Here is a 14,007-nt window from a genome sequence, read left to right as displayed (position 1 = left end):
TCCCTTTTGCCTCCACTGGCACCCACACATGTACACACATAAAGTAAAAATAGCTGGGCATCAGCACTCCAGAGGCAGAGGCAAGTGGATCTTTATGAATTCCAGGCTAGCCAAGGATACATAGTAAGACCCTGTCTCATTAAGTAAAATAAATACAAATAAATCTTTAAAAAGAAACTTTGGATTTTTTAGAATACACAATAACACAAACTACCCATAAACAAGTTTTTTAAATTTTATAAAGATTTGCTTTCAGATTAAATGTTTGAAACTTTTGAAGGTTACCAATAAGCACCAGACAAAGTTTAAATACTGTCAGTCTCTAATAGACTAGAAACCAGAATAGAAAATTTTACTCTTCGGTTACTGTTGGGGTCTTGTCCTTAGGAATATTGTTGTAGTTTCTGCCTCTGGAAGGTAACCATATATAATCAGAGCCAAGCAAAAACATTTGACCATTTACTATTTCTTTTGGGGTTTATTTGATATAGGAGCTCAAATTTTTTAAAGGTGTATTTATTTTATGTGTATGAGTGTTTTTTCCACATGCATCACTTGCATACCTGGTGCTCAGAGGTCAGAAGAGGGTTTTGGATCCCCTGAAACTGGAGTTACAGACAGTTTCAAGCCACCATGTGGGTGCTGGACATTGAATCCGGGTCTTCTACAAGAACAACAGAGCCATTTCTCCAGCTGGTCTGGAGCTCACCACAGCCTCCCAAATGCTGGGATCATAGGTGTGAGCTACATTGTCAGGCTGTTTTATAGTTAGACTTCTTTGTTTCTCATTTTCTGAGATAGAGTCTCACTATGTAGCCCAAACTAGCCTCATCTCTTTGTTTTTGAGACAGTCCTGGCTGTTCTGGAGTTCTCTATGTAGCCCAGGCTGGCCTCACACTCAGAGATCCATCTTCCTCTGCCTCCCAAATGCTGGGATTAAAGGCATGCACCACCACCACTACACCTGATTTTTTTTCTTTAAATGTATATGAGTGATTTGTTTGCATGAATCTCTGTGCACCACATGAATGTCTGGTACCCACAAAGATCAGAAGAGGGTGTTGGATCCCCTGGAGCTAGAGTTACTGGTGGCTGTGAGGCAACATGTGTGTGCTGGGAACTGAAGCTGGGTCCTGTGCAAGAACAGTAAGCACTCTTAACCATTGAGCTCACTCTGCAGCCCCTGACCTCATACTCAAAGCACCCTCTTGCTCAGCCTCCTTCGAAGATCGTAGGCACACACTGCCATGCTTGGCTACAGTTTACTGTAGACCCAGTGTCATTAGTGTAACTTGCATATACTGTTCCTTGAATAAACACCTTCATCTCTAAAACTGTAGGTTCATGAATTGTTAATATAATATTAACTCATAGTACTGCAGTGTTGGGTCATCTTCACATCTGATATTCTTTCCTGTAGTGCTTATCCTGGCTGTCCTTACCCACCTGCTGGCCCATACCCTGCCACAACAAGCTCCCAGTACCCTTCCCAGCCTCCTGTGACCACTGGCGGTAAGTAGTATGAGCATTGTATTGTTCTACATAAGTCAAGGTCTCCTGTGAAAAGTGTGTTTCATTTTTACATGTAAAATTTGATGTGGTTTAACATCCTATAATTGAGCCTTCTGACATTTAGAAGTCTAAATATATGGCTGATAGCCAAATCATTAACACTGATTTCCTGATTGCCACCTTTTACTGGTGAATCTCTCATGTGTTGAGTAAAGGGTCTGAGGGTCACCTTCACAGAAGCAGGTAACAGACTGGAATAGTTATAAAGAAAAAGCCCCTAAAGTAAGATTGGGTACTGCTAGCAGATGGTAGGGCTTTGTGGCCTGGCTGTGTGGAAACAGAGAAGTTCACCTGTAACAGAGAGCACTCAGTTCTGCGTAAAGGGTCAGTAAGATGGTGTTGCACACCATCCAGTGCTGTTTTCTTTGTTGAGCTGTCTGAACCCAGAGTGCTTCTGCAACCTGCTCGGTATGCCTCCCTGTTGTCACTGCATTTGCCTCCTAGCTCTCAGCTACCTCTGCTTTGGCCTGAAGAGCTTCTCTACTGGAGCGTACAGCTTCTAACTGACACTTGGTCATCATCTCAGCCATTTCCTTTCTTACCTACTGGACTCTGCCATTGGCACATAAACAGACAGCTTTAAAAGCTTCAACTGCACTTCCCTATTTGCACCGCCCCATTTCCTCCTTGCAGCAGACTTCTTGAGACTGCAGTCTGTCCTTGTTATCTTCAGCCCTGCTTGCCGTCCCTCTACCATTCTTTGAAAACTGCTTCTGTCAGAGTCATAGTGACCCTTATGGGTTTAAATCCAATAGCTGGTGGCTGCTGCTCTTCCTTGTTCTGGCTTCCACATCTGACACAGTGGCCTGCTGCCAGCTTGATGCTCTTCCCAGGGAACCACACTTTGTTCTTTTCCTCCTATTTCATAGGTACTTGTGCTTAGTCTCTGCAGGTTCCTCCTCTTAATGTTGGAATCCCCGACTAGTTCTTGGCACATTGATTCCTCACTCTGGTGGCAGAGCTTTAAATGTCCTGTCTGTGCACCTCTCTCCTGACTCTGCAGTCTCATATTCAGCTGCCTTCCTGCTGTCTCCACTGCATGTTTAACAGACATCTTAAACTCAGCATGACTCGAGTTGAACTCAAGTCTTTCTACACCTGTTCTATAGTCATCCTTGATCCTTGATTCCTCTAGAATCATCTTCAAAATATCTAGAATCTAACCATACCTACTGCCAATACATTACCATTATCTCTTCTAAATTGCTGTCTGAGAACTGTGAACCCCTGCACTTGTTATTAACATAGGCAGCCTGGAGGACCTTACTCACACACGAGTCAGCGATGTCACTCCTCTGCTGAAACCCTGTTTCACGGAGTTCAGTACAAAGGTGTTAGGCTTAGAAGGCTCTGTGGGATCCTGCCCTCAGTCTTTCTATTACTTTATTTCCTGATACTCTTATGTCATAGAATTTGTTCATTGCTTATTTCCTTTGTGTTATCGTCACACTGACCCTTACCAATCCGTGCTACCACCTCCTCCACAGCTGAACGTATTTCGCTAAGTGTTTGAATGAATACAGGTTTATGCGAGGCTGCTGTTATGTTTTCTGATGTCCTGACATCAGGTACCAGGATCTCGTGTCTGTGCCTTTGCTACCCAGACAGCGTCTGCTTCTGTTGTCATCATCTAATGACATGGCTTTGATAATTTAAAATATGCTTGTCTTTTCTGTAATGTACTTTCCTTTATACAATAAGATTTTTCTTAATTTTGAGACGGGGTCTCACTGGCCTGGAACTCAGTTTGTAACTCAGTTTGTAGACCGGGCTAGACTTGAATTCATAGAGATCTGCATTTCTCTGCTTCCCAAATGCTGAGGTTAAAGGCATGTGTCCACACACCTGGCCCTAAACAATATAACTTTCAAAAGAAAGAAAGATGGATGAATGGATGGATGGATGCTGGGAGATCTTTAATTCAGTCTGTATGTTTAAAAAAACAAAAAGAACAAACTACTAAATTTGGGGCTGAAAAGATGGTTCAGTGGTTAAGAATACTGAATGCTTTTCCAGAGGACCCATGTTTGATTCTCAGCCCCGACGTGGTGGTTTACATCTGTTTGTAACTCCAGTTGCAGGGAATCCAATGCCCTGGCCTCCTCAAGTACCAGCCACACAAGAAGTACACAGAAATGCGTGCAGGCAAACAAACACTCATACACTTAAAATAACATTTTGTTTTAAAAAATCTACTGTTTGAATTCAAGCAGCAACAGAAAAATGGGAATAGAACCATTGCCTTATTTATTAGATAATATAATCCCTTTGATCTCAGTTATAAATGTTTTTTGTCGGTGTATGCATATTCTCAGCACAGGTTTAGTGGTCAGAGGATGGTGTTGGGGAATCTGTTCTCCCTCCAGCAATGGGTCGAGGGATTGAACTCAGCTTGTTGGGTCATTGGGCTTAGTAGCTTACCTTTTGCCCATAAAAGACTTCTGCAGTTAATTCATTTCAGAACATTAGACTTGAAGAATTTTATAGCTTAGAAATTTCCATTTATCCTTAAAATGGGCTTTTATGGAAAATGATACATTTAAAGTTAGATTTGACTTGAGATTTGAAATACCATGTTTTCTAGAAAAGTACCACCCATGTCACAGCCATTTCAGTCATGAACTCACAGCAGCTTCACTGTGGTCACCTGTACAAGACTAGATCTGACCATAGCACATTGGTGGGTGGTGGGCTGTTATGGCCTTAGCCTCCTGCTAAATTATCAGCTATTTTTGAAAACTGAAGATTTTAAATAAATTGAGTCTCATGTGGTGTGTTGTTGGTGTCTTTCTTCTCTTTGCTTCACTGTGATCACTTAAGTATTCGTTTCTTTGGAGCAGGAGTCCTGTTGCTTGCACAAAGCTTAGCATAATGTTGAAGCTGTGTCCGTCTAAGGGAAAACTGTCATAAGCACTATGCCGAGTTCCAGGTTGGCACTCAGTACTATAAATGAAAATTCTGGGCATGTGGTTGTTTATAGGTTTTCTCCTACTTCAGAAACCAACTTTTTGCATTGTTAATATAAGAAGAAATAATCCTCATGGTTTGAGGATTATCATAGATCTACTTTCTGAGTGGATAGTTTATGATAACTCAGGCTCCATAGTTACTGTACAGTAAGTCATATTCTACTTATCTTTGGTTTTGTTTCCAGCGGTTTCTACCCACTGTCAATTCCAGTCCCAAAGTATTATTTGTTCTGTTTTGTTTGTATGTATGTACGTATGTACCTATGTGGTGTTTGTTTTCAGATGTGTGTACATGTGTGAAGGAGGCTGGAGGTAAACCTTGGGTGTCTTTAATTGCGCTCCATTATTTGAAACAGGGCTGAGGACCAGTTTTGTGGACCATGGGTTAAGGATGAAAAATCAGAAAAGTTGGGGCAAAGAGATATTCAGTGGTTAAGAGCACATGCTGCTCTTCTAGAGGTTCTCAGCACACACTTAGTGATTGACAGCTGTCTGCAACACCAGTTCCAGGGAATCAGACATCCTCTTCTAGCTTCTGCAGGCACTGCATTCATGTGGTACACAGACATATTTGCAGGCAAAACACCTATACACTTAAAATTTTTAAAATGAGATAATAAAAATTAGAAAAGCTGCTGTTTATCTTGTTTTCTGATAGGTTAATCATATTCACTAATATAAAATGGCTCCTTTTTGACTTACAGGAAATAGTGATCAGTAAGTACTGATAGAGGACTGGATGGCCTTAAATCAGGCATGTGTGTGCTAGGGCGCTTTAACATTAGCCTAATTATTTGACAGTAGTCTTGTTGAATAGTGTTTGCTTTCCTAACACTAGGAAAACTGTATCTTATTTCCTAAGGGTTAAATTTGGTGATGAATACCATCCGACATTAAGTTTTGAGGATTTATTATTACTATTACTATTACTACTACTACTACTAAAGTCTGACTTTTATTTGTTAGGAGCTCGCTCTGTAGACCAGGCTGGCCTTGAACTCACAGAGATCTGCTTGGCTTTGCCTCCTGAGTGCTGGGATTAAAGGTGTGAGCCACGGTTTATGGTTTTCAAGATAGGGTTTCTCATGTGACAGCTCTGGCTGTCCTGGAACTTGCTTTGTAAACAAAGCTATCCTCAAACTCACAGAGATACTCCTACCTCTGCCTCCCAAGTGCTGAGAATAAAAGGCGTGCATCATTACCACTTGGCTACATTCGGGGGATAGAGGACTTGGGTTTTGTTTTTTTGAGACAGGGTTTCTCTGTGTAGCCCTGGCTGTCCTGGAACTCACTCTGTAGACCAGGCTGGCCTTGAACTCAGAGATCTACCTGCCTCTTGAGTGCTGGATTAAAGGTGTGAGCCACCGCTACCCCTACCTTTTTTCTTTTGCCAGTCTGGAATTGAAAACTGAAATCTGGCTCTGCTTGCTTAGATAATTGTCTGTCTGTGTGTGTGTGTGTGTGTGTGTGTGTGTGTGTGTGTGTGTGTGTGGTGGAGGGGGCGCGGCTTGGCTTGTTGTTGTAGATACAGAGAATTTAGGATTTCTCTTAAGCCACTTTAAAAAACTAGTTTGAAAACTGACTAAAAATTGAGAGGCTTCAAGCAGTTGTATTTTTCTTGTTTTAGTGGCAAGCAGCTCACTGAATTTTGAACTAAAGTTCAGAATGTTTTGGTTTTCTGTTATGAGGATTATTTTCATTGTGTGGATGCCCTCAGACTGGACTAAACCTGGAGCTCCAGTAAGGTCCCTCAGCCACTAGCTGGCTCTCCTGCCCCACGATTTTTAGTGCTTCATAATCCTGGAATTTCCTGTTTGACTTTCAGTTTCAGATTGTTTTGTTCTGTTTTGGTTTGGGTTTTTTGTTTGTTTGTTTGTTTGTTTGTTTGTTTGTTTTTTGAGACACGGTCTCACTGTATAGCTCTGGCTGTCCTAAAACTCACTATGTAGACCATACTGGCCTCAAACTCACTGAGATCTGCCTGCCTCCCAACTGCCATCTTTCAAATTTTAATTAGAATTCTTATCATATATGAAAGCATGCTGGGTTTCCAGTCAGCTTGGGTGTGTTTTATAGTAAAGTCTGTGTGGTAAGAGGTTCAGACTAGGTCTCATCCCAGCATCTGCAGACTAATGGAAGCAGTGACCTTCGCAGGCTGGGCACTTAGCTGCCTCAGCTTGTTCCCACTCTGAAATGTTGCTGGCTTGGCTGAGAAGAGTCTTGGACTTGATATTGCAGTATAATCTTTTTTTATTTTACCTCAGCATTCTCAGTAGCATTTGCTGCTAGTTTTTGTGATGATAAACAATCTGACTCTGGTAAGATAGAATCTTATTGTAGTTTTGATTTGCATTTCTCTGCTGTATAAAAATGTTGAACAGTTTTAATGTATTGGCCATTTGTGTTATTTTTTTAAAGATTTATTTATTTATTATGTATACAGTGTTCTGTCTGCATGGATGCCAGATGCCAGATCTCATTACAGATGGTTGTAAGCCACCATGTGGGTGCTGGGAATTGAACTCAGGACCTCTGGAAGAACAGCTAATGCTCTTAACCTCTGAACCTTCTCTCCAGCCCCCCATTTGTATTATTTTTGAAAACTGTTTGAACTTCAGACCCTTCTACCTTGTGTACTATGATTACACCAGCCTAGTTTGTAAGATAACAGGGATCGACCCCAGGGGTTTGTACATGCCAACCATGCACTCTGCCAACTGAGCTATCATATTAGTTACTTTTCTGGTAACTGTAACCAAATCCTGACAGAATGCACTTAAGGTTTATTTAGCTCATAGTTTGAGGGTAGAGTTCATTTTGCCAGGGAAGCCAGGGCAGCAAGAATGTAGGACAGCTACTGCTCATACTGCCTCTGCAGCCAAGCAGCTTGGCTGTTTCCACTCTTTATTCAGCCTGGGGCCTCGACCCATGGAGTGCTGTCTTTCCCTCCTCAGACTAATCTAGAAAGCGCATCAAATACATGTCTCCCAGAGGTTCGTTTCCATGGTAATTCTAAACCCTGTCAAATTGACAGTTAAGATTGGCATCACAGATGCAGGAGTAATGACTGGCTCGGCAGTTAAGAGCACCTGCTACTTTTGGCGAGGTCCTGAGTTCAGATCACAGCACCCATGTCAGGTGGCTTACAGCCCCCTGTAATTAGTTCTAACTACATCCCTAGGGAATGCCCTCTTCTCAGAAGCACCTGCACACATGGTGTATATTGACACACACAAATGCACAGAAATACATTGTTTTTAAAGATTAACCATCATAGCTACGTCTGCAGCTCCCTTGCTGTCTAATTTTCAAAGGTCTTATAGATGCTAGGTATACTATAGTTGACAGCAACTTTCTTCTGCTCTGTGGAGTGTCTACTCTGCTGTGCAGGACTTTTAATTTGATGCGGTCCCATTTGTCAGTTGGTATTTCCTGAGCTGTTGAAGACAGAATCAGAAAGTCACTGCATATTCCTGATCTTTAAGTGTTTCCCCTGTTTGCCGTTGGAAATTTCAGTTTAGATCTTAAAGTTGTTGATCTGTTTAGTTTTGTTTGTTTGTTTGCAGATAAGAGACAGGCACCTAATGTCAGTCTTCTGCATGGGAATGTTGGGCTTTCATGGCTCTGGCATCTTTGTTAAAAGTCACATGGGAATAGATGCTTCGTTATTTCTGGCTCCTCTACTTTGTTCCATTGATCTACATGCCCACTTTATGCCATTATTGTACTGTTTTTAAGAATAACACCAGCAATGTTCTTTCTGCTCAGGATGGTTTGGGCTGCTGTGATCTTCTGCATTTCTGTATGAATTTTATGGAGAATTCCCATGCCCTAGTTTATAAGAACACTAAATTCCAAAATTAAATGTGTGTTCTTTAAGATAGGAAATTGAAATTGAACATCAGTGTGACATGATCCATTAGACCAGATGAGGTAACTTGAACCAAATCGGTTGGTGTGTTTGTATATGAAAAGCCCATATAAAAAGATCCTTAAGTTTTGTTAGTTCAGATAACTTCTTCAACACAGATAAATGAAATTGAGCACACCATCATTGTTATCATCTGGGCACCTGACCACTGAGATAAGGGCATTTTGCGTCTGACAAGCATAATAAAATTTCTTGTAGGTTATTAAGAACTGGGTTTTTCAAAACGGGATTTCTCTCTGTAGCCACCCTGGCTGTCCTGGAACTCTCTCTGTTGACTAGGTGGGCCTTGAACTCACAGAGATCCACCTGTCTCTGCCTCCTGAGTGCTGAGATTAAAGGTGTGTGCCACCACTGCCCAGCTAAGATCTGGAGTCTTTTAAAGACTTTAAAACTTATATTCCTAATATATCTTTGTCAAAATGGGCACATAATAACTATCCCTTGGGTAGGCACTAAACTTTTGTATAAAGTATTTCTTGGCCAGGCGGTGGTGGCGCACACCTTTAATCCCAGCACTCCGGAGGCAGAGGCAGGTGGATCTCTGTGAGTTCAAGGCCAGCCTGGTCTACAGAGTGGGTTCCAGGACAGCCAGGGCTGTTAGACAGAGAAACCCTGTCTCAAAAAAGAAAAGAAAAGAAAAAAGAAAAAAGAAAGAGTAAGTGCTCTTAACCACTGAACCATCTCTCTACCCCCTCTTCCTTTTTTAAAAAGTACTTTGCAAATTAGTACAATGTAAGGAACTGGAGATTTTGATTTGGCCTTTATGCTGTCCTGATGACTGAATAGTTAAATCCTTTTTTAAAATTATTTTGTTTATTTAGTGTGTGTGCGCTCAGGGGTGTGGGGGGGTGTGCGCGCGCGAGCGCGCGTGTGTGTTGGTACCCATGGTGTCCAAAAGAGGGTGTCAGATCCCATGTAACTAGAGATACAGGCTTTTGTGAGCTGCCTGATGATGGGTGCTCTTTACCACTGAACTACTTCTCCAACTCCTGAACAGTTAATTCTTTAATTCTTTAAAAATTAGTCTGGATGGAGCTCAAGAAATACAGCTCTCTGATGCATTTAGCAAGTGAAGAAATGTCTCCCATGTGTATTGAATGGTGAAATGTGTGTGTAGTTGGTTCCACCTTCGACTTGTTGAAGCAGGGTCTCTCTTGGTTCTGCTGCTGACCTGTGAGCTTCCATCCACTTCTCCTATTGCTCCCCCATCTCAAGATGGGAATACTGGAATAACAGAGTAGGGCCATTGCACCCAGCTTTTTACTTGGGTCCCACAGATTGAACTAGGATTGTCAGGCTTAAGTGGCAAGTGCTCAGTGGTCTCAAATTTAGCAGTTCCAAGGCCACCTTCAGTTCCAGTGTTGTGTAGAAGGATTTACACAACTCTCTGAAAACTTTCATACAGCTGGTTATAGCTGCTCACAGCAGAAGGATACAGATTACAATTGGCTATGTACTCGTGGAGCTGTCCAAGGGTTCTGAATGCTGAACACTTACCTGAGCCGTGGTGCCCAGAGTTTTGCCTTATCTCCTGCAGGTCCCAGCAGAGACGGCACAATCAGTGAGGACACGATTCGAGCATCTCTCATCTCAGCAGTCAGTGACAAACTGAGATGGCGGATGAAGGAGGAAATGGATGGTGCTCAGGCAGAGCTCAATGCCTTGAAACGAACAGAGGAAGATCTGAAAAAGGGCCACCAGAAACTGGAAGAGATGGTTACCCGCTTAGATCAAGAAGTAGTAAGTAATACATTGGAAACTTATATTTGGGGGTTTAATTATAACCCAGGCAGAGGGTTTTGTGCGCACCCTGGATGTGTAAAGTAAAGTTCAGTGAAAGGTGGATGTCTTCAGACACATGAGTGTAGCTCTCTAAGCAGGAGTGGTGGTATGCACGTATAGTCTCAGTTCTCAGGGGCTGAGGACAGTGGGGAAAGGAAAGACTGGAGCACCCAGATCTCAGTGAGGCCACATCTAGTTTCCTACTGGAAAGTGGATGGTATCTAGAAAATTGCAGTTCATCCAAGGGAAATGGATGCCAGGAAATGTGAATTACAGAGTTCCATGAATGGTAAAGATCTGCAGACCTCGAACTACTTATGAGAGAATTGTATTTCTAAATGTTGTTTAAATCACTAATAAAAGTATCTTTGAGGGGCCTGGAGAGATGGTTCAGTGGGTAAGAACACATACTGCTCTCCCAGCACCACATTAGGCTGCTCACAACTGCCTGTTAACTCCAGCTCCAGAGAATTTGACATTCCTCGTCTCCTTAGTACCTCACCGCTTGGACATGCATGTACACACACTCACACACACTCACTAATAAAAAGGTATCTCTGCAGCTTCTCTGGTTTCATTGTCCAGAGACATTTGGGGCCTCGAACTTCATATCAATGCAGCCTGTGCCCCTTCACTCTTCAGACTTTCTCTTGTGTTTGTATAAAGTGAGCAATATAGTAGTAGTCAACCATTTCAGTTCAGGAATATGATACCAATGTAATGTAGAGTCTACAGCCACCACATACATATCTTCACTGGAGAAAGTGTGGTGGTTCTGAGAATTGAATCCTTTACAAAGATGGGAGGAAGTTCTCCTGTGGGAAAGCCTTGTTTGATGGTTGTCTCTGAGGAGGGACTTCCTTTTGGAAAGTACCGGGTCTGATAGTCCAGTTCTCAGTACCATGTGCCACTTTCACAATTATGCTCATTTCAGGGAAGTTCCACGATTTCTTCACACATTTCACCAGTAAGTCAATGGAAGCATTGGTCAGCCCGCTGCTTACAATACTGTCTGAGGTTGAGTTGTAGATGTGTCACAGCAGATGGTCATGGACATTCAGTATAAAGTCATGCATGGACTGTTCTGTTTTCAGGCTGAAGTTGATAAAAACATAGAACTTTTGAAAAAGAAGGATGAAGAACTAAGTTCTGCTCTGGAGAAAATGGAAAATCAATCTGAAAATAATGACATTGATGAAGTTATCATTCCCACAGCCCCACTATATAAACAGATTCTGAATCTGTATGCAGAGGAAAATGCGATTGAAGACACTATCTTTTACCTGGGAGAAGCCTTGAGGCGGGGAGTAATAGACCTGGATGTGTTCCTGAAGGTAGGCATCCTTCCTCTGCGTTGCAGGGCTTTGCTACAGGTTCACTGCAGGGCAGCTTGAGACGAGCATCACTTCAGACTTCTGCCTCGTGGGTCAGAAGGCATCTCAGATAGCTGCTCTTTTTTCCCACGTCACATCACCTAAATTTGAGATTATTGCCCACCCCGTTTTGGTTTGGTTTTAATCCAATAATGGTATTAGAGTTGGATCATTTTAGGTCAGTTTTCCCTGATCAGATAGTCTAGAAGGAAGTGGCTATCCTTTTTAATGCTGGTTATCTCTGGCTTGCAAATAATGAACAGACTTGAAGATCTAACAAGCTTCGCTTGTTGTTGTCTGTTGAGTCGTGGAGAATATGGGCTTATAGCGATAGTAACCAGCCACTCTATTTTTGACCTGGCATCTGGTGATAGCTCAGTGTTCACGCACGCTGGGCAGGGCACTTGGAAAAGTGGCTAAACCATGCCCCTTGGGTCTACTGTAAGCAACATGAATACCTGGGTATAAACTAGAGATCACAAAGAAGGCTCTTTACCACTGTCTTCTGGCTGGGTTACAAGGCATAAGAAAAGATGTGAATAGAGAGGCAAGAAGAGTAAGCTGTTTCCAGACATTGTCTGGGGCAAAGGTAGCACCGTTTCTCCTCATCTCTTCCTTTTCTCTTAGTCAAGGGACAGTTTGGTACCTTATATTAAACTTGTAGTATGTTTTTCTGTCACCTTGCTGTCTTAAGATGTAGCTAGGGACTGGGGATATATCTCAGGGTATGACACTTATCTAAAGTGTACAAAGCACAGCCAAACAAAGCACCCTGAGCCATGTCCTGCAGTGTAGTAGAGTTTTTTAAAGCCATGTGTAATGAGATAAGGGTTCCAAAGGTTGCTATATATATTTAGGATTGATAGATGGCTCTAACCTCATGCCTGGACCAAAGCCATTCTAAACTGTTAACATTTCCTCCCTCCTAGCATGTCCGCCTCCTGTCCCGTAAACAGTTCCAGCTGAGGGCACTTATGCAAAAAGCAAGAAAGACTGCGGGTCTTAGTGACCTCTACTGACTTCTGGTCTCAGCTGGAGACGGACCTCTTCGTAAAGCATTCTTTTCTTCTTTTCCCTTTCTCTCATCAGTAGAACCCAGAATAAGTTATTGCAGTTTACCATTTGAGTGTTAAATATTTTGAATCAATAATATATTTTCTGTTTCCTTTGGGTAAAGACTGGCTTTTATTAATGCACTTTCTACCCTCTGTAAGCTTTCTGTGCTGTGTTGGGACTGACTGGGCTAAATAAAATTTGTTGCATAATTTCTCTTTCTTGGACTTTAGGAAAGATGCACAAAACCTAGTCAGAAGCCCAGATTCTCATTAGCAAACAAGGCACCATGCCCATCTTAAGTTGCAGGTCAGTATTCTGGAGGATAAAGACAGTTCTCTTTAGTGTGGGATATAACACAGAGAAATCTGTATATTGGAGGATATGTATTCCTTTATAGAACCAACAGCTGTGACATTTTTTAATCAAAAGAACTCTTGTGTTAACTAAGCAAAACAGTCCAGCCACAGTGGGGATTTAGAGATTATCTAACGGCTCATGTGTATTAGGGGAAAAATCATAACAAATTTTCAAATATTTGAAATGAACTTTTTAAAAATAGGATATGCCCGGCAGTGGTGGTGCACGCCTTTAATCCCAGCATTCAGGAGACACAAGCAGGTGAATCTGAGTTTGAGGGCAGCCTGGTCTACAAAGTGAGTTCCAGGACAGCCAGAGCTAGAGAGAAACCCTGTCTGGAAAAGTCAAAATAAATAAATAATAAAAAATAGGGTACTGTAATTTGGAGTTGGTAGTTTATGTAGTATTTAAAGAGAAATTAATAGACATTGGGCATCCCTAGCCCAAAATCTGACTAATTCTGAATCTTGTGACATATCTAGTATCAAGCATTTCAAATAAGGAATACTAAACCTATAGCAGCAAATGCCTATTACAAAACCAGAAAGATCTCAAATTACAGCCCAGACTTCTACTTTAAGAAGCAACAGTACAAGAACAGTATATCAAAGCAAAAAAGAAACCAAGAAATACATAAATTATGGGGAAAATAAAAAATGAAATGCCAGTAGAGAACATTACTGACACTAAAAACAAGTCCTCTGAAACATGAACAAAGCTAAGAAACCCAAACTAGCTGAAATTTTTAAAAGGCTTTGCAGGTATTGGCGTGCATACCTATAGTCCCTGCATCAGGAGAGCATCAAGTCCAAAGCCAGCCTGGGCTATACTGTGAGACTCAGTCTACAGAGAGAAGACAAATGATTAAGATCAGGAATGATGGGGGTGGAGAGATGGCTCAGAGGTTAAGACACTGGCCACTCTTCCAAAGGACCTGGGTTCAATTCCCAACATTCACATGGCAGTT

At 41.9% G+C, this 14,007-nt stretch overlaps 1 protein-coding gene across 2 annotated transcripts in view; it reads left to right on the top strand.

The window, feature by feature from the left end:
• Positions 1-12,896, top strand: part of Tsg101 (tumor susceptibility 101) — a 32,999-nt gene extending 20,103 nt beyond the window's left edge. Inside the window, exons 7-10 of one of the 2 annotated variants that reach the window (XM_036203262.1) lie at positions 1,421-1,512; positions 10,010-10,212; positions 11,349-11,588; positions 12,557-12,896. In XM_036203262.1, coding sequence (XP_036059155.1) covers positions 1,421-1,512; positions 10,010-10,212; positions 11,349-11,588; positions 12,557-12,646 — 625 coding nt within the window. In that variant the 3' untranslated portion in view covers positions 12,647-12,896. The remainder of the gene's footprint in view (positions 1-1,420; positions 1,513-10,009; positions 10,213-11,348; positions 11,589-12,556) is intronic. The other variant, XM_036203270.1, reaches the window with a different exon arrangement.
• The last annotated feature ends 1,111 nt before the right edge of the window (positions 12,897-14,007 follow it).

Source organism: Onychomys torridus, chromosome 1 (assembly GCF_903995425.1).
Source record: "Onychomys torridus chromosome 1, mOncTor1.1, whole genome shotgun sequence".
Taxonomy (NCBI): Eukaryota; Metazoa; Chordata; class Mammalia; order Rodentia; family Cricetidae; genus Onychomys; species Onychomys torridus.
The sequence above is the reverse complement of the archived record's forward strand: the minus strand, read 5'-3'. Positions and strand labels throughout refer to the sequence as shown.